The 26,683-nt window shown below is 42.1% G+C and overlaps 1 protein-coding gene across 5 annotated transcripts in view; it reads right to left on the bottom strand.

Moving 5' to 3' along the window:
- The window catches only part of TTL (tubulin tyrosine ligase), a 32,979-nt gene extending 12,781 nt beyond the window's left edge, over positions 1-20,198 (bottom strand). Inside the window, exons 1-6 of one of the 5 annotated variants that reach the window (XM_070236170.1) lie at positions 19,026-19,087; positions 18,244-18,427; positions 17,109-17,187; positions 10,739-10,971; positions 2,598-2,733; positions 1,363-1,632 (exon numbers count right to left, since the gene is read on the bottom strand). In XM_070236170.1, the coding sequence (XP_070092271.1) occupies positions 1,363-1,632; positions 2,598-2,733; positions 10,739-10,971; positions 17,109-17,187; positions 18,244-18,367 (842 nt within the window). In that variant the 5' untranslated portion in view covers positions 18,368-18,427; positions 19,026-19,087. Of the gene's footprint in view, positions 1-1,362; positions 1,633-2,597; positions 2,734-10,738; positions 10,972-17,108; positions 17,188-18,243; positions 18,962-19,025; positions 19,088-19,896 lie in introns of those variants that run through there. The other 4 variants (XM_070236171.1, XR_002800018.2, XR_011426300.1 and 1 more) reach the window with 4 other exon arrangements.
- Between the last annotated feature and the right edge of the window lie 6,485 nt (positions 20,199-26,683).

The following is a 26,683-nucleotide window of genomic DNA, read 5'->3' as shown; positions in this document are numbered from 1 at the left end:
AAATAATAAAATAGTAGATGTAAATCCAACCAAATCAACAATTACATTAAATTTAAATGGTATAAACATACCAATTAAAAGACAGAGATTATCACATTAAATTAAAAACAAAACCCAACTATATGCTGTCTACCAGAAGTCCACTTTAAATATGGAATAGAATATAGAATAGAACAGAATCAAAGAGATGGAAGAGACATACCATGGAAACACTAATCAAAAGAAAGCTGTTCTATTCATATCAGACAAAATAGACTTCAGTATAAGAAATATTACCAGAGATAAAGATGGAAATTACATAATGATAAAGTGATCAGTTCCCCCAAGAAGAGGTAACAATTCTAAATGTATATGCACCTAACAACAGATCTTCAAAATATAGGAAGCAAAAACAAAAGGAGACACAGACAAATCCATAATTATACCTGGAGACTCTTCAATGGTTTTCCTTTCAATACTGGACAGAATAAATAGAACAGAAAATCAGCAAGGACATAAAAGTCTTGAAAAACACTACTAACCACCTTCACTTAATTGACATTTACAGAACACTCTCCCCAACTGTAGTGGAATAAACACTATTTTTAGTGCAAATGGAACATTCACTAAGACAGGCCATATTCTGGGCTATGAAACAAACTTTAACAAATTTTAAAGACATGAAACCATACAAAGTATGTTTTCTGACAATAACAGAATTAAAGTAGAAATCAGTAAAGATATCTGGAAAACCCAAAAAATTTGAGAAATGAGTAAAAGTTTCTAAATAACACAAGTCAAAGATAAAGTCACAAGAGAAACTAGAAAACATTTTAATAAAACAAAAATGAAAACACCACATAGCAAAATCTGTGTGATGCAGTTAATGAGTACTTAAGAGGAAATCGATAGCATTAAAGTGGTTATATTTTTAAAAAAGGAACTCTCTCAAATCAATGATCTAACATTTCGCCTTAAGGAAACTGGAAAAAGAAGAGCAAATTAACCCCCTCCCTCAAAAAAAAAAAAAACAACAACAACCCAGAAGGAAGGAAATAATAAAGAGCATAAATCAAAGACATTAAAAACAAAACAGAAAATCAATAAAGCCAAAAGTAGATTTTTAAAAAGAGATTAATAAAATTGATAAACCTCTAGCCAATCTGTCCAAGTAAAATAGAGAGAAGATATAAATTACCAATATAAGGAGTGAAAAAAAGTGACATCATTACAGATCCTATACCTATTATAGGGTTAATAAAGGAACATTACAAATAGTGTTTGCCCTTAAATTACACAACTTAAATGGAACAATTCCTTGAAAGGCATAAACTCCCAAAGTTCCTTCAAGACACACAACCAAAAAAGATACAATTAGGTTACCTTATTATATGTTTGATTTGTAGTAAGATACTATTCTCCAGGGTAATGTTCAAAGCACTTGTTAGGTACTGATTGAACTCCTCGAAGAACATTTCGTTCCCTTCTTCATACTTCCCATAGTTCTTGGAGTACTCCTTTTGAATGCAGTGATTGGTCAAATGAGAGGTCTTGTCCTGGAAATTATCAGCATGATATGGTTCTGAAGCAGTCCGAAGCACGCCCTCTCTATAGAGGTAGATATTATACAGATGATCCACCAAAACCCAGCTTCTGCAAGTCAATAAAAACACTGTTTTACTCCAGTCATCCAAATTTTCTCCACATTATATCTATCATCCCTACACCTTGACTTTTTGGGGGGTTAGTAGAGGAAGGAGGTAGGTTCTAAATCATATGGGGCAAATCATGACAGTTAGCCAAGATAGTGGGTTATTACTGTAATGAGGCAAACAAAACATTTCACCAAAAATGACCAGGAGACTTTGATCTCTTCAAAAGAGAAAGCATTTTGAAGAGATCTGAATGGGTTGGTTTTTAAGATTAATCTATGAAACTTCCATCTGCCATGTTTGCTCTTTCAGTAATCTTAAGAAGACCGTTCCTCCTGAAGCTGATCTGACATAGGACTGGTGTTCAAGAAGCAGCAAGTCAATATGAAGGCATCCAGGAGACAAAGAGTCCTCGATGAGGAGATGAGAACAAGGCTAAGGGTAACCTGGGCCAAGGGCTGTTCAGCTTTAGAAAGCACCATACAGCCTCTTTCTCCATGTCAGGCCCTTTGCTCAGAAAGTTAAAACCCAAAACGTGAGGTGTGCTCATGAAATCCGTAAAAAGTGGAACACAAACAATGAAGTGAGGACATATTATTTGGCAGGGTCACATGCTCTGTTGTGTCTGCATTATGTGCTTTATGTACATCTCTCAGCTTCTTCCTTAAGCAAGCCCCATATATTTATATTCCTTCCTTTGGATCCACTAGATATTTTCATTAAAGAGAACATAAAAAAAGAAAATCCATAAGCTTTGTAACATTTTCTAAAAAGATAAGAGAAATATATTGAAAGGAAAACAGAAAATTAGATACAGAAGCACAGTTCCATTCGGCTGTGCTCAATTCGGGTAACATATTAAAGACGGTCAAATACTTCTTCACATTCCACATTACCCTCCTCGTTGCACACCACTGCATTTTCTTCAGATTAGTAAGACAAAAACTCCAGACACCGACGCATTACCGAATGTCAAACTTGCGGTGACCTGGCTCCAGAAGCAGAGGGTGTTCAAGGTATTTCTGGATCACATGCACCTGGCCCTGGTTGTCTATGAAATCCAGAAGCTCTGTAGCCTCTGAAGAGATGAGGATGCCTTCACCTAACAGGGCAAAATCAAAACAGAAATTAGTCCAGCTCATCCCAAGAGGAAGAGCTCTCTACAAAGCTGGAAAGGAAATACTGACAGAAGGAAAAAACTGACAGGAAGCTTTTATTGGCCTGCTCACTCTTTTCTTTCTCCATCTCTTCACTCCTCCACTCTCTCACACTCGCCCCTCTACCCACAAGAGCACCAGGGTGGTTAACTCTTTCTCCATATAGGACTGTAAACACTATCTTGGCAGGCTCCAACCATGAAATTTCATTTTTACAGATAATTAAAATATCTAAGCACCCTAAATAAATAACACTCTATTGGTCACTGGCTACCACAATAAAGACCATACGCTGCCTATGACCAACAAACCCACTTCTAACACTATTATCTTACAGAAATATCAGGAAGGTTAGGGCATAAACACAAAAGTACAAGCGGATCCCCTGCAGCATTGTAACAGAAAAAAATATTCAAAGTGTCCATCAACATTAAATAAACGATTCAATATCCTTTTTGACAGCTTTATTGAGAAATATTTTACACAGCATAAAATTCACCCTTAAAGTGTATAATTCAATGTCCTTTTGTATATCCAAGAGTTTTGCAACCATTGCTACAATCTAATTTTAGAATATTTTCATCACCTCCCCCAAAAAACTCATACCCATCAGCAGTCACTCCTCTTTCCTTCCTCCCCCTAGTTCCTAACAACCACTAGCCTACTTTCTGTCTCTATGGATTTGTCTGTTCTAGATGTTTCATATAAATGGAATGAAACAGTATGTAGCCTTTTTGTGTCTGGCTGCTTTCAGTTACCATAAGGCTCTCAAGGTTCATCCACGTTGTAGCAAGTGTCAGGACTTCATTCCTCCTTTCTATGACTGAATAATATTCCATGAAATGGATATGCCCCATTTTTGTTCTTCCATTCATCACCTGATGGACATTTTGGGTTGTTTCCACAGTTGTTTGACTCTTATGAATAATGTTGCTTTCAAGATTTGCATAGGTTTTTCTTTTTTTTTTTTTTGAGGAAGATTATTAGCCCTGAGCTAACATCTGCCGCCAATCCTCCTTTTTGCCGAGGAAGACTGGCCCTGAGCTAATATCTGAGCCCATCTTCCTCTACTTTATATGTGGGACGCCTGCTACAGCATGGCTTGATAAGCAACGTGTAGGTCTGCACCCGGGATGCAAACCGGCGAACCCCAGGCCGCTGAAGCAAAACGTGCAAACTTAACCACTGCTGCACCAGGCCAGCCCCTGCATAGAAGTTTTTGTGTGGACATGTTTTCAATTCTTTCAGGAATATACCTAGGAGTGGCATAGTTCGGTCATATGGTAAACTCTCTGTTTAACCTTTTAAGGAACTACCAAACTGTTTTTCAAAGTGGCTGTGCCATTTTACATTCCTACCAGCAATATATGATAGTTCCAATTTTTTTTTTTTTTTTTTTTTTTTTAGGAAGATTAGCCCTCAGCTAACTACTGCCAGTCCTCCTCTTTTTGCCGAGGAAGCCGGGCTCTGAGCTAACATCCGTGCCCATCTTCCTCTAGTTTATACGTGGGACGCCTACCACAGCATGGCTGCCAAGCAGTACCATGTCCGCACCCGGGATCCGAACCAGCGAACCCCTGGCTGCCGAGAAGCGGAACGTGCGAACTTAACCTCTGCGCCACCGGGCCGGCCCCTGATAGTTCCAATTTTTTGATATCCTTGCCAACATTTGTTATTTTCTATCTTCTTGGTTACAGCCATCCTAGTGGGCATGAAGTGGTATGTCCTTGTAGTTTTGATTTCCATTTCTCTAGTGACTAATAATGTTGAGCATGGTTTCCTGTGCTTATAGGCTATCTGTATATCTTCTTTGGAGAAATGTCCATTCAGATTGTTTGCTCACTTTTTTTTTTAAAGATTGGCACCTGAGCTAACACCTGTTGCCAATCCTTTTTTTCCCCTGCTTTTTCTCCCCAAATCCCCCCAGTACAGTTGTATATTTTAGTCGTGGGTCCTTCTACTTGTGGCATGTGGGACACCCCCTCAGCGTGGCCTGATGAGTGGTGCCATGTCCACACCCAGGATTCAAACCGGTGAAACCCTGGGCCATGGAAACAGAGCGCATGAACTTAACCACTTGGCCACGGGGCCAGCCCCTGCTCATTTCTTAATTGGGTTATTTGTCTTTTTACTATTGAGTTATAAGAGTTCTTTACATATTCTGGAGAGAGGTGCCTTATAAGATATATGATTTGCAAATATCTTCTCCCATTCTGAACAGGTCTATTATTGCATGGATCCCGCCTTCCCTTTTTTTCTTTTTTAAGATTGGCACCTGAGCTAACATCCACTGCCAATCTTTTCTTTTTTTCCTTCTTCTCCTCAAAGCCCCCCAGTAGGTAGTTGTATACTCTAGTCGTGAGTGCCTCTGATTGTGCTATGTAGGACGCCACCTCAACATGGCCTGATGAGCGGTGCCATGTACGTGCCCAGGATCCGAACCATCAAAACCCTGGGTGGTCGAAGCAGAGCGCATGAACTTAACCATCCGGCCACGGGGCCAGCACCATCTGTTCTCTTTTAAAGACACAACGACCTCCCTCCTCACACCACTCTCCTGACAATCACTAATCTGTTCTCCATTTCTACAATTTTGTCATTTCAGAAATGTTACATAGAATTAAATAGAACACAGTATGTGATCTTTGGAGACTGGTTTTTTCACTCAGCATAATTTCCTGGAGGTTCATCCAAGTTGCTGCATTTATCAATAGTTCGTCCCCTTTCACTGCTGAGTAGTAGTCCAGGGTATCAACTCACCGTAGTTTGCTTAGTCATTCAGCTTTTGAAGGAATCTGAGGTGTTTCCAGTTTGAGACTATTACAGATAAAGCTGCTATGAATAATCATGTACAGGTTTTTGTGTGAATGTAAGTTTCCATTTCTCTGGAACAAATGCCCAAGAGTGTGCAATTCTTGGTCGTGCCGTAGTGACAAGGTTAGTTTTATAGGAAATTGCCTGACTATTTTCCAGAGTGGCTGTACCATTTTACATCCTAACAGCACTTTGGGAGTGATCCAGTTTCCCCTCACCCTTGCCAGCATTTGCTCTCATTACCATTTCTTGTTTTAGCCATTTTAATAAGAGTGTGGTTTTAATTTGCATTTCCCTAATGGTTAATGATGTTGAAATTCTTGTCATCTGCTTATTTTTCATTTGTAGGGCCTCTCAGTGGGATACATTCTTGTCTTTTGTCCATTTTCTAATTGGACTCCTATTTTCTTTTACTGTTGAGTTTTGGAAGTTGTTTACATATTCTGGATATAAGTCCTTTGCCAGACACGTCCTTTGGGAATACCTTCTTCAAATCTGTAGCTTGTCTTTTCATCCTCTTAATAGGGTCTTTCACAGAGGAAAAGTTTTCCATTTTGATGAAGTTCAATTTATCAACTTTTACTATGGATCACACATTTGGCATCAAGTTTAAACACTCTTTGCCTGACCCTATCTTCTATTTTTTTCCCAAAAAATTTTATAGATTTATATTTTACATTTAAGTCCAGAATCCATTTTGAGTTAGATTTTGTATAAGGTGTGAGGTTGCAGTTGAGGTTCACTTTTTACATCTATGGATATCTCCCTGCTCCAGCACCATCTGTTGAAAAGGCTATCCTTCCTCGATTGACCTGCTTTTGCACCTGGGTCAAAAGTCAGGTGCACGTAGACGTGGGGTCTACTTCTGAGTTCTCTGTTCCACTAATATGTTTCCACCCGCCAACAGTACCATAGTGTACTGATTACCGTAGCTACATAGCATGCTTTAACACCAGCTACAGGGATTCCTCCCACTTGAGTCTTCTTTTTCAAGATTGTTTGTTATTCTAAAGGCCTGTGCCTTTCCATATGAATTTTAGAAGAAGCTTTGTCTATACAGAAACCTGGCTGAGGTCTTGAAAGCAATCACATTAAACTTACACACCAATTTGAGGCGAACTGACATCTTCAGCATGTTGAGACTAGGAATCCATGAACTTGGTATGTCTATCCATTTATTTAGGCTCCTTGATTTCTTTCACAGTCGTTTTATAATTTTTAGCATACAGATCCTGTACATGTTTTCTTAAGTTATACCTAAGCATCTCATTTGGGGAGGGGGGAGTGATTGTAAATGGTATTGTGGTTTTAATTTTGGTTTCCACATGTTCATTGTTAGTATAGAGAAATGCAATTGATTTTTGTGGGTTGCTCTCATAGCCTGTGACCTTTCTGAAATCACTTTTTAGTTCTAGGACCTCCCACCTATGTTTTAGATTTAGCTTATCTCTGCTTGGGTGTCATGCTTTCAGTACAAATTAATCTAATTTAGTTCATTAATTTACTGATTAATCCTTCCTAAAATCCAACCCCTTTTTCACTACCCCGTTTCTGTCACCTCCTCCACCATTTGGCTAGTCTCTTAAGCAAGAAACTGCAAATCAACTTGGAAAATCTCCCTTCTCCTTTTGTATGAACATGACTCATTCTGTTTCACGTCCCTTAGGAACCACACTCAGATTTCCTGGTTCCTCTTTATTCCACTTGTCAATTCTTCGGTACAAACCTTAGTCTCCCCTCCCCTACAGCACCTTGCATATGACTTCTGGCACAATCATCCCAAAACACCACTTTCCTACTAACGCCCTGAAACCATCTCTATCACCTAAGAATGCCTTACTCTCCATAATCCGTTCATGTTCCTTCCAATATGTTCCAACCTTATTTTCCTTATGCTATTTCCTTATGTAAACTACTCCTTATTGAAAATTAAGATACCTAATGCTGGTAGGTGGGAAAAATAATGGGAAGAAGATAAGTAGACAGATACTTTTATACTTTTTTTTTTTTCCAGATCAAGCCATTTTATTGAGGGGCTTTGGGGAAGGTCAAAGGGTTGCAAGGACAGTGAGATCCGATGTCCTCAGCCCAGCCGGGATCTCCTCAGCTTCACAGTCACCGAAAAGCTAGATACATTTTTATAACTTTAAAAAACTAGTATCATTGAAAAAACATGATATTAAAGTGAAACAGAAAAGTTACCCATAGTCGTATTTCCTAATATAGTTATTTCTATCTTTTCATACCACCTTCCTTTATACAAGGGCAAAGACTGGTTCAATCATAGTGAACTCATTTCATATTCTTTTTTCATTTATATTGTCAATACTTTCAATGTTTTTGCATAAACTTCAGAATTACGTTAGCAGCTGAAAAAGTATCCCATTGTGTGGATGTACAAAACCACACATTTGTTTACCGATTGCTGGACAATGCAATCGGGTTGTTTCTAAATAAAATTTTGCTATTACAAGTAACATAGTAGTAAATGTCTTTGCTGTAGATCACTCCTGTTTCTTTTAAAATACTTCCCTGGAGTAAGTTTTCAGGAATGAGATTAGTGGCTCTTTCTCTGTGTTATCCTATGGCTTTTTTTAGTGTGTATCACCACTAAAAGGGAGCAGTTCAACATGAACTCTCAGCAACAGTATCTCTGAAGGTTTTTTTCTTATTTTGCATATAAAATGATAGATAAAATCCACATTTATTTTACACGTTTTGAATACTAGTGTAGCATGTTTCTATGTGTTTGTTAACTGTATTCCTAGTATTATTTGCTTATATCCTCACCAACCAAACCTGGAGAAATCCCATGAAGGAACTTCGGGTTCCTCAAGGAGCTTCAAGGTCATAGTCTTTTTTAATTCTTTGTTCTCATCTCAACTTTTAGCTTTTCTGGACACAGATGCATCATTAGCTTTCTTTCTGGCTAGACTGGATCCATGAGGGCAGGAGATCATGTCTGTTTCATTTATCCCTGTATCTCCAAACACTCACTACTTCTTTTATTCATTCATTCATTCACTCACTCAATACACACATTGAACCTTTGCTGGGTGCCAGGTGCTGTCGTGGCCCCAGGGAGACAGTGATGAACACAGAGGTGGCATGGTCTGACTGCACTTTAACAGGATCTCTGTCTGCTATATTGCGTGTAGACTCTGGAGAATGGCCAAGAGCAGGAGGATAGGGAGCAATTCCAGAGGGGGAGGTGGCTCGATCCAAGATGGGCAGTGGAGGTGGTCAACAGTGGCTTGATGCTGGATATTGTGTGAAGGTTAAGCCAACTATACCCAGCACATAGTAAGTATTAAATATTTGTCTAATAAGAATAAAAGTCATTCTCTCAGCCTATTGGTTTCATTTTGTAGTGCCCAAACAAAACAAATATGCACACCTCTTATCTCCTCACCTCCTAAAGCAAAATTTCTTTTGTTTGGTGTTTTATTTTCTCTTCACCTCTCTCTGCTGCTGAGCATCACTTTATGTCTTGTCTTGGTGACGGTCCAGGAACCACCTAGGCAGGATCACTGCCATGACTTGACAGGTCCTTTTGCCAAGGGCCCTGCCTCACTCCTCGTTCACACTCAAGACTCCATGACACAAGGTGTCCTTACAATGACCATCCTGACTCAAGCACAAATCCATAGGAAGAATCAAGTACCATGGATGTTTATTTCCTCTTCCAATTTCCCCATTTACCATGAGAACCCAGCTAGGGGATGGTACTTGAGAAGAGGTCACAAGAGGGGGGAGAGAGAGGTAGGTGAAGTACCCGACTTGTAGTGAGAGTCCAACTCTCCAACTTTCAGGAGATTCCAGGTGATGCTCTCTTGTCTCATGGTTGTTGTAAAAGAAGGTGAGGTCTACTGGACCGGGGATAGAAATGAGTACCAATGGCCAGATGGTCTTCCAAGGCAATAAAAGAAGAAGTAAGTTCAAAATGGAATGGTTTTAAACAGAGCCTATGATGGTAGCTATAGAGAGAGACTGTTTTGTGTTCATTACATTGGGAACTGCCTATATTTTAAGTCTGAGTAAACATTATAAATCTCATCCCTTCTATGCATTCATTCAACACATATTTATTGAGTGCCTATGGGGAGGGTACAGAGATAAACAAGACAGAAGGTCTGTGTTTATATGGAGCTTACAGTATGATGGGGAGACGGACAGACAAATAAATATGTAATATAGTACTAAGAAGAAGTTAGTGCAAGGAGGAAAAATAAAGCAGGGTGAAGGATAGAAAGTAATAGGCATAAAGACTATTTTGAATTAGAAAAGGCTTCTTTGACAACACAATATTTGAACTGAAAGAAATAGGAAATGATCCATGTAAGCGCATTCCAGGTACAGAGATGAATTTAGAGTATTTGCAGGACACCAGGCAGGAGTGGCGACAGTAAAGCGAGCAAGGCCAAGAATAGGAGATGAGATCAGAGACATGAGCAAATGTCAAATGGTGTAGGCTACCATCAGGAATCCGGAGTTTATTCTAATTGCACTGGGAAGCCAGCTGGTAAGTCTTGAGCAGGGAGTAACATGATCAGATTTATGTTTTCAAAGCATCACTCTGTCTCAGAGGAGAACTGGCTGTGAGCAGGCACTGCAACTACACAGACTAGAGAGAATACTAGCCTTGACTTCAAGTGAGAGCAATGGAAATGGCAGGAAAGTCTAATTCAGAATATACTCTGAAGGTGGAGCTAACAAGACTAGCTGATGCATTAGGTATAGACTGTAAAGAAAAAAGCAGTCAAGGATGAATCCTAGGATTTGGGCTCAGAGACTGGGTGAAGAGTGGGACCATATACTAAGAGGGAAGACAGAAAGAGGAGCAGGCCAGGGTGGGTAAAGTTGGGAAGGCAACGAAGAGTTCTATAGCAGACATGTTCAGTTTAAAATGCCTGCCACTGGATCTGGAGCTTACAGGGAAATACCTCGGTGGGACATATACATTTAGAAGTCATCAGTACTTAGATATTTAAAACTATGTAATTAGACGTGGTCTCTACCCTTCAGGATTCAGATTAGAACAGTCACTCATCTAAAGACATCATTAAAATTTAATGTACGATTGATCAAAGCACATGGGACTACAGGAAAGAGAGAGGGACAGAAACGTCAGCCCACCTTTGGCACCGGCCGATGACTTCGCAATCCAAACGTTGCCCTCTCCATCTTCTTTCTTTCTGTTATAAGAAGCCAGGAAGAATTCCCTTTCATCTGTCCTTGAGTTGTGGATCGGTGGGTGGATTCCATTCTGTGCTGGAGCAACTGGGGTCTTGAGATTAGTTGGATAAATCACATAGGACTCGGGGAACCACGTGCAGGACTCAGCCAGTTCTGGGCTTGTCTTGATGAGCCTGGCAGATGACAGAAGGTCAGTCTCCTTCTTAGCACACTCTGTCACTGTGTTCGGAAAACCCAGTGCTTTCCCCCAGAGCTCTTCAAGAAGGCAGGGCATGGGCAGGGCCAGGAGCTGGCCTCCTTCTCATCCTGCTCTTTGCTCTTGGCCTCCCTGGGCTGACCTCTAATGCACTTTGGGCAGCACACAGCTATTCCATGCAACCTTAAAGGCACGCTCCAGTTAATTCAAAAGGGGCTTAACGTCCAGAGCTTTAGCTCCTTTTAAAATGTACCTCTAAGGAAACTTAACTTGAAGGAATCCTCCGCCAACACCTCTCAACAAATATGTGGCTGAGCTAGACTGACACTAAAAAAACAAAGTGGAGAGCTGAGGAAACTATTTGACTTACTAGCAAAAATACTATCTTGGCCCAACTCTCTGGAGAGAAAAGCCTACTACTTAGGAATCCAAATGATCTAAAGATTTATTTTAGTTCTTCATTGCTTGCTTTTGGCTCCGCCTGGATTCAATGACAGAACAAAGGAGGAATCTTGCTAATGGGACACAGGACTCCAGTGGTCATAACTAAACATACCTCCTGCCCCCAAAATAACATAACACAACGGAAGAGAAAGTCAGGCCCTGGGCACGGCCCTTAATAAACACAAGAGCTTAAGCAGGGCTTCCCACTGCATCTACTCTCCAATCAGATGCCCAAGGGGAAGCACCAGCATCACATTTCTTAGATTAGGCACCGGGTCACAGAGAAGTAAGTTTCCCAAGACACAAGGGTAGTAAGAGACAGTCAGTGCAAGCCCCAAACCCCCAAGTCCTAACTCTAAACTCCCCCTTACTCCCCAGGAATCAGAGGCAGGGAGCGATCTTCCCGAAGACATTTGCAGGCCCTAACCCTAAGCTGCGCTCCCTCTTCCATCTGGAACAGAACTGTTGACGTTAAGCCTGTGTTAAGACTCACCTACAAACTCCAGTCTCTGGGCAAATGACAGGAATAAGGAAAAGAAAGTTTAAATTAAGACTTAAAGTTATTTTTAAGTTAAAGGGAATAGAATTTGAAAGTTGCTTGAACTCAAAGGAATAAAAAATAATCAAATTTCTAACTCACTGAATGTTCAACTCTACCTGCATCATCCAGTGTGGTGGCCACTAGCCGCACGTGGCTTCCGAGCACTTGAAATGTAGCCAATGCGACTCAGGAATGGAATTTTAAATTTTGTTTGGTTTTAATTTAAAAACTGAAGCATCATAAAATATTTTTCCATTAAGTGCAACTTTACTGTTTGGGTAGGATGACATTTCACTTTAACCACAGCATGACCTAAGATGTTTTTGCTGTATGGCAGCATGCGTGTCGGGCGCACGTGTTGTCTCCAGTATTATACACACAAACACATCACTGTTCTACTCAGGGACAATAGATCGATTCAGGTCAAGTGACATTTTCCCCCATGCAATGATGAAACATGTTTACTATGCAGAGAGCATGAGTTACAGTGATAGCTATGGAAATCGTAATTGGTAACTAAAGGGAAATATAATTATTTTTCTAGTTAAAAAATAAGCATGGACAAATTTTTAAATTTAAAACAAAGGCATGGTACTGATGCAGAATTGAGTGGGGACACAGAAGCCAGAACTATGACTGGAACAGTAAAGAAAAAAAAAGATGTGGCAGAAGGTATGCCGCAAATTTCACAATGAAGGGCAAGTGCATTTTGCCCCGGCAGAGTAAAACAAAAAAGCAGTCTGCTGTGTAACAAAGACGTTTTCAGCAAATACATAATGAATTTCATAAGCAGTTTCCTCTTGACAGTAAAGAAAGAATCAAGGAAATTGGTGGTTGAAATCGAACTACATATCCAAAAAAAATTTTTTAAACAAATTTTTAACAGGCTCGTAACTTGTAACTCTGGCCAGTTACAAAATGGCTAGCATTTTTGCACAAAAAAAGGAAAACATTTTAGATGGAAATATGGTTAAAGGAAATATTTTGAGGAAAAGACTAAAAAGGATATTTTACAAAAGGTGGATAATCTTTAATTAAGTCACAAACATTGCCATAGAGTACCTAACCTCTCTAACAACATCAAAGATTGATTCAAAATCTGGAAAATCTTGAATTTTTTCTTTAGCTTTAGTTGACTTGTGCGACATGGGATGCTTCCCATTTAACATTTTGGGTATGTTCTGCCTCAAAGAATTTCCAAATATGAAGAAATATTGTCAAATTGCAGCCTAAAAAATATCAACTCATGGTGTAGATATTTTTGAATCTTTTACATCTGCCAAAGAAGAATTTCACCCACATGTGAAAATTTAGTTTCTATCATGACAGACAGGACTTCAGCTGGGATGAGTTAAAATCTGATTTACTGGGCTTTTAATAGACTGACGTTTCTTTTATTGCTTCATTCGACTGCATGATACATACTGGAGACATTTACTTCATTGCACTGTCTGATACATATTGAAAACATTTGCCCTCAGGTTCCCAAAGCCCATTCTCTGAAAAGTCTCATGGATACAGTTGTTCAAATGGTTCAGTGTATACTAGAAAATGCTACAATGATTCACCAGTATGGAACTGTTGAAAGAAACAGAAGACAATGAATTTAACGATACTGTGTTCTTTGCCAACGCTCACTGATTGAGAGAGAAAGGAGTTTCACAAAGATTCACTGTATTGTTAACTCCAATTCAGATTTTCCTGATATAAAACGAATGCTTGTCAAATCATTATTTTCATTCAATAATTATTTCATTCAATAATCAAAGATCAAAAATGGCAGTGTGATTGACATTTTCTCACCTACAGCCACACTGCATATGAACAAAGTAAATTTAAAGCTTCAAGGCAGGGAAAAGAAGACCTTATTTATGACGTAGCCAGACAGGTGTGAGAATTCATGTTCCAACTTCACAATAAAAGTCAATAATAACGATCTTACATATTTTTATAACATGACTCAATATGCAGATTTAAATTGTAATAAACATCATGCAAATTGGCTGTAAAAACTAAAGAAAAGTTTGAAGAACATTTTGTTGATTTGATAAATTTAGAGCTTCTTTTCAATTTAATTCTGCCAAAAATATGAACAAGTTTTGTCAATGTGCATGCAAATATTATAGGAAAATGATTTTTTGTATATCCAATTCAGCTACTGAAAAACTTTTATGCACGTGGGAACAACTTGAGTAAGTCTACTTTTACAACCATAAATTTTTATGAAATCTAAACACAGATTAAGGGTTTCACATGAAAATTTAGTGTCTGAATTAAGATGCTCTATAAATGTAGAATACACATTTTAATGTAAATTAAATGTAAAATGCTCATTACTTGTTTTTTTGGTGTTTTTTTTGCTAAGGAAGACTCACCTTGTGCTATCATCTGTGCCAATCTTCCTCTATTTTGTATGTGGGCCACCACCACAGCATGGCTGCTAATGAACAGTGTAGGTCCACACCAGCAAACCAAACCTGGGCCACCAAAGTGGAGCGTGCTAAACTTGACCACTAGGCCCCGGGGCCAGCCCCTCATTAGTTGTTTTTTATATTAATTAAATGACAAAATAATATTTCGGATTTATTTGGTTAAATAAAATATACTATTGAAATAAATTGCACCTGTTTCTTTGACTTACTTTAATGTGGCTATGAGGAAATTTAAAATTACACATGTGGCTAGCATTCTATTTCTCTTGGACAGCATCCTTTGCATTTGTTCCATTTCCTCATAAGCCCATTTGAAAAGAAACCATAAATGGAGGTTTATTTACACGAACAAGGGAGAAACTCTCAGAAAAGGAAAAGAAAGCCTCTAACCTGGACCAGAAAAAATACCATTCAGGGCTCTGCGATTATGGCCTTAGGACCTTGATGAATTTCTGAAACTCCCTGAAGTGACAGGAGGCAGGCGCTTGCTGTACAGGGTCCAGTGTAGAACTCTCTCAAAGCTCTGGGTAGCCCTCTGGGGGCTGCCTAGTCACACTGGCCATGGGCTCCATTTGTACACACTAGGACTGGCCTCACTCAACACTAACTGCTATGGCCATGGGCAACCCAGCTTTCCTCTATGAGCTGCCATTGTGTCCTACTAAAACGAGGCATATGACATTTTTAACCCTCTGGAGTCCTTCTGAACCATACAAAATCATGGGAGAGAGACAAAATGACAAAGGAAACGATCACCTCCTGAAATTACTACAATCCCTTGCAGGATACCTGAGAGAATGAAGGAAGCTTATGAGGATGACGACAACTCCAGCCTACATAAGTCATGCCACCATTTATGAGGTGCCATCACAGACAATGTCACATGCCACAGAGGGGCAAAGAGTAGATATGATCATGACCATCCCTGTTTTCAGATGGGACACTGGAATTCAGAGAGGTGCTGTCCAAGGTCATGGAGATCTCCATACCTACTCAGACCTGGTCATGACTCTAGCCTTGTACTCTACCTCACTATAATTATGCAAATATGTAGATTTTATATATATATATATATATTTTTTACAGCATCTTTTGTTCCTACTTATAAAAGCAAAATTCTACCTTTATCATTAGAGGAAAGAAATTATAGTAGAAACAGCTTGAATAAACATTTTATAGAAACTTCTAAATGAATAATCTGGACAAACAATCATGTCTCATTCCTACTCCTGGTTCTGATGAAACAATCTTTTGCATTCTAAATATATAAAAATGTACTAAGAAGATTTCAGAAGGCCTTTAGGAGTAGCTTTCGGACTCTTTAGGGGTAGCTAGTGACACACAGAAACCCATCACAGAGAGAAGTGGATACATAAGTTACTGGGGCCAGCGAGTCTCAACAAAAAGGTGGAAAAACTCCTATGAACACTCAACCTAACAAAAACTTATGCAGAGTCCAAAAAAGAAATGTGAGTGGAGAAAACAGCATTTGCGTTGAGTCATATCCTCCACTGTCTTCTTACCTAAACGATTTGTGTGGCTACACACACATGCTCACTGGTCATCATGGAAAGAACAGTGGAAACCTGCCACAGCTCTGATTTTAGGGGCCAAACCAAGGCTTCTCTACTAAAATAACAATAGTAGCAGTGACAACCAGTAATAGTAATAAGAACAAGAAGAGTTTTCACCTATACAGTGTGAACTAAGAGACAGACACTATTGAAAGCCTTTACATAAATTAACTCAATTAACCCTCACAACAACCCTGAGGCAGTTACTCTTCCTATCCCCATTTTACAGAGAAGGAAGCTAAGGCACTGAGTCAAACGCTCACTACGAACCACTGTGCTACACACTTCACACGCATCACCTTATTTAACTCCCAAAGCACCTTATGAGGAGGGTTCTGAGGCTTAGAGGATGAGGAAATTTGCCCAAGCTAATAAGAGGAAGAGCTGGGTTTAAAACCCGAGCTGCTGATCCTAGATCCTAATCACTGTGTAATACTGCTTCCTTACACCTTATGAGACGGTTCTTGTGACACAGAGGGGGCAGTGCAGTAGATCCTGTTATACTCCATGCCCTGCCCAGGTGTCCTTTCTGAGGGGACCCCTGGCCGCTGTGAGAGTTGGCTGCCAAGGGCTTATGCACGCTCCTTCTCCAGGGTCTGGCTCCTGCCCAAAAATGCCAAGGAGGCTATGTGCTCCACTTCTCCCCACAGCCAGTGGCTGACTGATATTGGAGTACAGAGCCTGGTCCCCTTGCCTCAAGATGTGACAACTCTGAGGTGCCATTCACTCCCAAGCTCCACAGACTCAGGCTGAGGCGAGACTTCAGTAGAAATAACCTCTTTGCTTGGCTTCTTCCTCTGCTGTCCTGCTCCCCTTGTTTCCAGACGAGCTTCTCCTGAGAGTCTTTCCCCCATAAATCACTCACACAAGAAACCGTGTCCCACGCTCTGCTTCTAGGGCCCCTCACCTAAGAGACAGAGCAGCTAAGTACAAACAAGCAAAGTTTGGGATTGCAATCCAAGCAGCACAGAGGATGCTCCAGAACTAATATTTGTTGGCTTTTTAAATAAAAGAATTTTTGCCCTTTAAAAAAGAATCCCACATTTTTGCTTAAGTGCTTCAGGAGGAAAGCTAAAAACATTTATGTAAAAAATGGAAAACACAGGTGTTAAAGAACACTTACTTCACTAAAGAAGCTTTGCGACACAGTTTGTCTGCCCCCCTGTAGTAATTCACCAACTGCATCAGCCCAGGCTCGTGACCTATGAGGGAAAGAGGAGGCTCAGAAGGGAAACAGGACAGGTGGCAAACGATAACGTCGGCGCCAGCACGCAGGAGAGAGAACTCTTGTGTCACACCCAGCTTCTCTTTCTCCCATTTCAGGACTGGTTGCTGGAAACGGAACAATGTGTTGCCCTGCCCCTGTGCTCCCCTGTTCCTCAGCATCCCACTGGCGGACTCTCACCCTCCCCATAACGGATATTGTCGTATCAACATCGTAGGTCTGCCAAAGACCACTGCTGCCGTTGTTTTTTCTCCTTAGGGTGGAGACGTAATTTCCATTTTACCTCTCCTTGATCCCCACCACACCTCACTCTCGGCTTAACACATAAGGACTTGTTAGTAATCTCTGTACATGAACAGTCTGCAACAGCCTCTCTTTTGACCCCCCTAACCTTGCTTTCTACAGCCATCAAGGAAGGCAGACTATGATACTGCTGTTTTCAAGCGTGGCCACCTCTGTAAGCTTCTAGGAGAAATGCTAGAAGGTGAAGGGAAGTAGTGGAGAGGCCATGTCTATAAAATCAGAAGCCCTGAAGACTTTCTTCTCTGCGTCCTCCCACAGGGAAACCCATTTTCAACAGACCTTGTTTACTGCACGTCTCCTCCTCTATAACATTAGAACAGAAAGGATGCAAAATAAAAACAAAACCCTCAATTTTTGTTTGAAATTCTAACAAAATGCATTGAATTTCCAACCACAAAAATAGAAGTAAAACCAAACAAAGGGAGTTTGAGTTGAAGATGCCAGAGGTAAGAATAATTCATCTGAGAATAGCACACAATCAAAAAGTTTTAGGCACCAACTGACTCTCATTGCCTCCCTGGGGCAGACAGACACGGCTCACACCTGAACTGCCAACCTTCCCATTCGCACGGCACCAGCATCCCTGAGCCCTGAGCCCGCCCTATAAGCCAGCTCCTTAGGTTTCACACAGCGCACTTTAAGCAAAAGCTATACATCCCTAACAGTGAAGGCACACAACCATTTTGGTTGTGGGATGCTGTTTTCTTTCCCATTAAAACCAAATGCTTACTGGTCATCTGCTGACTTCGTGGTAACTGTTCAGGATTTGGACCTTCTAGGTTTCTGCTCTTTCTCCCTCCAGCTGAGCACCACAGCAATGCCAAGCGCCCCTGCTTCACCCCCCGCAGAGTCATTTTTGTCTGTGTTTAATATCAGGATTCCAGCTAAGCTTTTACAGCCAGGCACCGTCCAGTCTAAAGAGGGAGGTAAGTCAGTCAGGCAGGGAAGCTCACAGAGTGAAAAGGAAATACATGTTCTCGACTATAACTAGTTTTCCTTCTTCTTTCGGGGAAGGTATTCTCTTTGCTGAGGGCTTCCTAGGGACACAGTTTAAGAAAAAGGAATCCCCAGGCACGCTTCCCCTATTCCAAGATTTCTGGGGGCTGGAATCAGCCCTTCCATGGAGTCCCCATCACGCACCATAAACTTGTATAACAATAAAACATTGTCCATGGCACTATCCCCAAGAAAAAATTTCGGAAACGCTATGCCGCAAACCATTCCTGAAACCATTACAATTGTACACAGCCCTGACCTAAACGCTCTATGTAAGTTCACCAGCAGCCAGTCAGTTCCAAACGGCCTATTTCCTCTTTGCCCACTGGACCTCTCCACCCTCTGACCACACCTATTTCTAAAAACTGTCTCCTCTCCCGGACATAGAACACCGCTCTCTCTGGGCTGCTATCGAAGGCAAAGATGACTTCTCCTCACTATCCCTCCTCCCCTCCTGTCTTCGGCAATACAATCTGGTCCCCATCCCTGGGGAATTCTGGCAGGGAACAAGGCTACCCTGAGAGAGGCTGCACTTTCCAGATGACTGCGCAGCGAGGAGACGCCGTAAGATTACGTTCAGGTCAACGGGATGTGAGCTGAAGCGAGCTGCACAACTTCTGGATTACGTCACCTAAAAAGGCTGGTCCTCGCCTCTCCTCTGCCCCTTCCTACAGGCGGGCATGTGGATGTGGTGGTGCCAAGCCAGCCGCAACCACGTGAATGAAGGGAACTCCCTCGGGGAAAGAAGGGCAGAGACAGAGGGACGGAGGGTGAATCCAGTGTCATGTAAAGTCTGCGTTCAAAGCACAACTGAAAACACGTACTCTGGTGAAGCTAAGAAAAGATCTAAAATCAGACACCTTCCGCCCAGGGCGGACGCGGCTCACTTCTGAAGCTCCTGCTTTTGGAATCCAGAGGTCTCTCCCAAATCCCCTGAGAGTTTATCTGAGCCTTCGGGGAGCTGGATCCTCAGGGTTTTCAACACACCCAAGGGCCCCTCCCACGCCAACAGCAGGCAGGGCGGAATCCTCAGCGTAGAAAATTTGCAGGATGACTCCAGCCAGATGTCAGCGCCGGCTCTGCGCAGCCCCGCCCCGCCCCGCGCTCGGCCAAGCGACCTGCCCGCTCGGGGGGCGTCGGGCCCAGGCAAAGGGGCACGCGCGGCCGCCGCCCCCGGGCTGCAGGGACCGGCCATTGTCCGGGGCAGCTGCGGCCCCAGTGGCCGCCGCGCGACTGCGGCCCCGAATCTGATATAGGAGACGAGAAAGCATTACAAACAGTGGGCTTAGACCTTCATGGATGCATTTTTTATCTGCCCGAGGAACGACGGAGGGGGAGATTTATGACCCCAAAACAAAAGAAGCGCGGGAAAGGGGGAAGGGCTCACCCAGCCTCCCGAAGGGCAGCCGGTTCCTCTCTCCCAGCATCAGGTTGAACCGGGGGTTGTCCCGCCTCAGCCTCTTCCAGTGGCCGGTGGCGAGCAGCAGCCGGGAGACCTCGGCGTAGACGCTGCTGTTCTCGTCGCGCACCACGAAGGTGTACATGGCGAAGGGCCGCACGCCGGGCCGCCCAGGCAGCAGCCGCAGGGACGAGCCGGCCGAGGCGGCGGCTCAGCGTGCAAGCCGCCCGGGCGCCAGCGCGTCCGGCCCCCGCCGCCGCCGCTCCCAGCGCCCCCGCCGCGCCCGGCCGCGCCCCGCGCCGGCTGCCCGCACCCCCGGTGTCCCCGCGGCGCCGCCGCGCCTGGGCACCCCCGCGTCAGCCCGAGCGAGGAGCACCGCCCGCACGCCGCGCCTACCGGCGGGCCCCGCCTCTACCCCGAGATGCCGCGCGGCCGGCTCCGCCCGGGCGGGGGGACCCGTGCGCCGCGTGCGCCCTCTGCGCCCGCCCCGCGCCGGGAGGGGACCTGTGCGCCGCGTGCCGGTCCGGGCTGCCAAAGGGTCGGGGCGAGCGCAGCTTTAGCCGCAGCACCGGGAATGTGCAATAGAGACCGGCGACGGGGGTGTCCTCCTGAGCCCAAGGTCACAGCCGGGGGGGGGGGGGGGGCGGTGCCAGCAGAAGATCCGTTTTTACCCGGCTCACTGAGGATCTTCCACCCGCTGCTCCAAAGGCACGCTTTATGGATGAAAATAAGTTCTAAGGCACCTTCGTGTGTCCCAGAAGCACTTTGCTGCTGGGGGACTAAGAAGGACCCGGAGCGTTCCAGTGGCTGTTGGTTTCGTTTGGGTCGAGTGCTCCTTTCACCGGAGACCTCCTGGGTGACGCACGGCCCGGGGGTGACCTTAGACTGTGCTGGTGGAAACAATCTCGTACAGGCCCCAGGGAGCCCCGGACCTCGCTCTCCACCCTGCCGTTTATCGGCGTCGGGCCCCTCGCTTTCCCTTCTCTGGACCTCGATTTCCCTTCTGAGTGGGGGGTAGGGTGGTTCTTTACAGTCCCTTCGGTTCTGATCTCCCAGTCTGACTTCCTTTTAGGAAACAATTTTTGGTGCATTTGAGAGACAGAGAGAGGACTGTGACTATCCCGTTTCCCGCAAACTTCTTACACGTTCCCATAAATTTACCCACATCAGCCATGTGTCTCACATCCTTTACTCTTCTTTAGAGAAAGAACATTCTGGAACCTCTCCCTATCCTGTTCTCCTGTGCTCACGGCATCCACCGAGGGTATTGTAAAAAGCGCCCTTCTCTCTCCCCTTTTTGCCCGTGTTCCCTGGGGCAGGCACTCGCGGAACCCATTTTGGGCACAAGCCTACAGGTTGGCCACCACCTGGGAAGCTTGCTCCGAGGAGAAATGGGGCAGGCCCAGAAGTGCTGGGGTGCTTACATCCCCCCCACCCCCAGCACTCGTCTATCCATAAGGGATAAGAGTTGGGAGATAGTACCCTGGCTTCCTCACCTCTCCAATGAATTTGCAGGGAGCATGTATCAGAGACTGTGTTTCAGTGGTGGTCTGCAGAACAGAATTCCAGCTGTCACATCTGTAACCTGCTCACTAAAGCACCTTCTCTTGCTGGATTTCTTCCTTTCCCTGGCTTACAATCCCACTCCTCTACAGATGTTTCTTGGGATCACTTCCCAGATAAACGACTTGCTCTCAAATCCTTGTTCCAGGGCACCTTTTGGGGTTCTCAAGCCAAGACATTGTAGCTGCTACTCCTCACAGCCAATCACCTTGAAAATGACATCCACTTTCACCACACACATTTGTCTCCCCTCACTAACTCCTCTTGCACCACCCACTCACCCCTGCAAATTGGCTTCTCCTCTGTGCCCCTCCACAGCTGTGGATCTCAGGAACACCAGTGACCTCTGAATTTCCAAATCCAGTGGTCACTTTTCTCCTTTTTTTCACTTACGTTCCGTAGTGAACACCATTTTTATTTGTTTGGTTTTAGTTTTTGTGTGGCATCCCCTGTTCTTGACATTAGAACTCATCTTTCCCCTTGGAACCCATTTTATATGGCTGCAGTGGGATTGACACTGTCCATTACCGGCACAGGAAAGTGAATATCCAGGCTTGGTCCAACAGGACTATTCCATCCCTTTTGCCATTGGTAAAACATAGGAAAGTGACCCAAATTTGGCCAACCTGATTATTTCTGGGATTTTTCTACCGGAGCTATGGAGAAAGACTTTTTTTTTTTTCCCAACTGGAGTTGCTTGGCTGGAAGATTGTGTGGGACAGTGTGCAGCTTTATGTTAGAGAGGGAGGACCCTGTCTGAGAATTCAGCTTTCCATCCCCCTTTGCAATAGGCCTGGCCATGTGGCCATGTGAATATGATCTTGCCAACATAATGTAAGTGAAGTGATGTGCATCTCTTCCTAGTCTGGACCTTAGAACTTGGGCATGCTGTCTCCTTCTTCTCCTGGAGTTAGGACATACAGTTGATAACAGTAGTGGAACAGATGTAAGAAATTTACCAAGACTTGCATGCTGAGTCATAAGGCAAACTGCAACAAATTTCAAAGGACTGAAATAATTCTGAGCCCTCTCTCTGACCAGAGTGGAGTTAAGCTGGTTGGAAATTAAGTAATATACTTCTAAATAGCCCATGAGTCGATGAGGAAATCACAACGTATGAGAATATATTTTCTAACTGAATGATAATAAAAATATGGGATATCAGAACTGGTAAAAACAAAAAAGTTGTGCTTAAATGGAAATTTACAGCTTAAAGTACATATGTTACAAAAAGAAGAAAGACCGAAAATCAACTAGCTAAGCTTCCATTCCATGAAACTAGAAAAAAAATAACAAATCAAACCCAAAGTAAATGGAAAGAAAGAGAATAATTGAAGAAGCCAAGAAAATAGAAAACAAATGTATGATAAAGAACTCAACAAAACCAAAAGGAAGTTTAAAAATTTTTAAAGACAATTTAAATTGTTAAGCATTTGAGACAGACAAAGAAAAATGAAAGAAGGCACAAATCACCAATATTAAAATGAAAAAGGGAACATCACTAGAGATCCTGAAGACATTAAAAAGAATAAGATACTATAAACAGTTTTGCAAATGAATTTGAAAATTTGTGTCAAACTAGACAAATTCCCTGAAAAATCCAGTTTACCAAAACTGACACAGAAATCCGAAATCTGAATAGTCCCATATCTATTAAAGAGATTAATTCCGGAAAAGGGAAAACTATAGAAAACAGATTCGTGTTTGCCTGGGTCTGGGGGTAAAAGGAGCTGACTACAAAAGGGAAGGAGGAAATTTGGGGGGTTTGATGGAACTGTTCTCTATCTTGATTATGGTGGTAGTTACATCACTGTATGCCTTTGTCAAAACTCACTAAACTGTACACTAGAATGAGTGAATCTTACTGTATGTCAATTATAATTTTAAAAACCTGATGAAAATGTGTGTGTGTGTGTGTGTGTGCATGAGGAGGGGAGGCAGGTAGGATTTTGTTACTAAAATTACTCCTGCAATGAGAGCTCCAGGATCAAATAGCTTTATTGATGGATTCTTCCATACATTTTTTAAAAGTTATGAAGAACAGGAGAAAACACTTCCCACTTCAATTTATGGGGCCAGGGTAATGTTGATTTTAAAACCTGGCAAGGGCATTACAAGGAAGGAAAATTACAAATCAATCTCTTTTATGAACATAGATGTAATAAAATTCTAGATAGATGTAAACATTCTTAAAAAAAAACATTAGCAAATATAACCCAACAATGTAAATATAAAGGATAATACTTCATAACTCAGTGGGGTTAGTGCAAGGGTGGTTTAATATTAAAAGTTAATCAGTGGGAAGGAGTAAAATTATCTTTATTTGCAGATGACATAATCTCTTATGTAGAAAACTGTAAAGATCACACACACACTGTTAGAACTAGTAAACAAATTCAGCAAAGTTGCAGGATACAAAATCAACACACAAAAATCAGTTGCATTTCTATGCACTAACAATGAACAATCCAAAAAGGAAATTCATGGGCCAGCCCAGTGGTATAGTGGTTAAGTTCATGCCCTTCGCTTCGGCAGCCTGGGATTCTCCTGTTTGGATCCCGTGCGCGAACCTATGCACCGCTTATCAAGCCATGCTGTGACAGGCGTCCCATATATAAAGTAGAGGAAGATGGGCACAGATATTAGCTCAGGGCTAATCTTCCTCAAAAGACAACAACAACAAAAAATAAATAAAAAGGAAATTAAGAAAACAATTCCACTTACAATAGCCTTAAAGAGCCGGTTCAGTAAAGCAAAATTAAAAAAATAAAGCTATCATTTTTCACAGATGACACGGTTGTATACATAGTAAATCCTAAGGAATCTACAATTAGAATGAATAAGTGAATATAGCAAAGTCACTAGATACAAGGTAAATATACAAACATTAATTGTATTTCTATATATCAACAAAGAAATAGGAAATGAAATTTTAAAAAGATACAATTTATAATAGCACCAAGAAATGTCAAATACTTAAGACTATCTAAGGAAAACTTTGCAACCTCCACACTGAAAACTACAAAAGGTAATTAAGAGAAATTTTTGAAGTACTAAATAAAAGGAAGAATATACCGTATTCCTGATTGGAAGACTCAAAATTGTTAAGCTGTTAATTCTTGCCAAATTGACTTATAGATTCAATGCAAGGCCAAACAAAACGTCTGCACAACTGTTCATGGAAATTGACAAGGCAATTCTAAAATTTATATAGAAATGCAAAGGGCCAAGAATAGCAAAGCAATCTCAAAGAAGAAAGTTGGAGGACTTACACTACCAGATATCAAGACCTATAAAAGTTATACTATTTAAGTACAAAGCTATGGTAATTAAGATAGTATGGCTTTGGCACAAGGAGAGACAAACAGAAAGAGTTTGGAAAGAGACCCACAAGTCATTTGGCTCACAAAAAAGATGACACAGCAGATCTATGGAAGAAAGGATGGACTTTTCAATAAACGGAGCTGGGTCGATGGATATCCATTTGGAAAACAAAATTAATCCTGACCTCTACCACAAACAAAAGTTGGTTGCAGATTCATTGCTATCCAATGCATCTAAATGTGAAAGGTAAAGCAATAAAGCTGTTAGAAGAAAATAGGAGAAAAATCTTTATGATGTTACACTAAGTAAAGATTTCTTAAAGAGGACTATATGAATAAAGGAAAAAACTGATGAACTGGCAACCTTAAAAGTAAGAACTTTCATTCATCAAAAGACAGTATCAAGAGAATAAAAAGGAAAGCTGCAGAGTAGGATATGCCTGATATATGTGTGTTTTGTGTACATACACATATGTATCTGACAAAGGACTCATATCTGAGATATACAAGGAATTACCAATTAACAATTTAAAAACTAGCAAGCCAATTAACAAAAGAACTGATCTGAATATTCTAAGGGACAACCCAAGAGATAATCCCTCAGCAGAGAGAAGGTTTGGAGAAGAGTCATACTGGGAAACTAAATAAGGAGTATCTTTGGCTAAAAAGCAAGTCCCCATCTAATAGTTGTAGGCAAGAGTACAAATGGAAGCCATATGTCTAAATATTTGAAAGTTATAAACCCAGCCAATAAGCTGCTAAATAAAATATCTATCTTCCTACCTTACAAAATATACATTTATAAGGATGACATGGAAGGCCAGAATTTTTAGAATTCTCGGACTCATAGGAGTTCCATGCCAGAATTTAGTAATACTGGAAGAGATGGCCCTGGCCCCTGCCCATGGCCCATCTGCGTTTCTTCCCACTGCTGACTCCATCCTCACTGTGGGGGGCCATGCATGGATGAGAACACTACAGGCAGGAAATTCAAGCTCCACCCACTTACCTGTAACCCCCCACAAACAGCTGCCCTTTGGTCACCACTCAGGCCTAGGGGTGCACACACCAGTAATGCCATTGACTCTTGGAAGGATGGACCCAGGTAAGAAGCTCGTGCTGGCCCAGGGCATGAGCTGGGCTATGTAAACAGTGAATTCTGGTTATCAGGCACCTAGCATAGTCTAGAAATGGGAAGGGTTACAGTCTTTGGGTGGTTATATCCCTCTCTTCTCTCTCTGCTGTTTGTATCCTATGCTTGGACACCAAAACAACTCAAGATTGTTCTTCCTCATTGTCTCTAACCTCACCATGGTCTCTTAATGCTTTGGTTACAGCACTTACCTTCTAGCTTCTCTTCCTGCTGTGGCCCCTTTACCTCTGCAGTCTTTCCTGAATGTCATTATCAAGTCAATCTTCCCAAAACACAGCATTCAGCATGTCTATCTACCCATCAAACGCTGCAATGGCTCATTGAAGCTGGTGTCATCAGTCTCAAATTCATAGCCTTTCATTAAATCTTCCCATTGTGTTTCTCCTGCTGCATTTACACACGCCTTCAACCAACGTCTTTGAAGTGCCCTGATCATCAACAAGGTCAAATGAAAGTATGTTAGGTGGAGTTTTAGTGGTGAGTGTGTCTTAACCCTTCCCAAAATGATGAACCATGTACCAAGTAGATCACAAAGTCCCTATTCATCAAAACCTGTAATTAGCCAGCATTTTCTATCTCATAATCATGCTGAATAAAATAAGACTTACTATTTCTTTAGCCTGGGGTCTTGGTTGCTCTTTAGCATTTAGGAAGTAGAAATGTTTCGCCCTTCAATGGAGCTTTCAATACCCCTCCCTGAGGAAGAACTCCCCCCCCCCACCCCGCCCCCGCTTCT

The sequence above is a fragment of the Equus caballus genome, chromosome 15 (genome assembly GCF_041296265.1).
Source record: "Equus caballus isolate H_3958 breed thoroughbred chromosome 15, TB-T2T, whole genome shotgun sequence".
In the NCBI taxonomy this organism is placed as follows: domain Eukaryota; kingdom Metazoa; phylum Chordata; class Mammalia; order Perissodactyla; family Equidae; genus Equus; species Equus caballus.
Note: the sequence above shows the minus strand (reverse complement) of the source record. Positions and strands in the feature narration are given on the sequence as shown.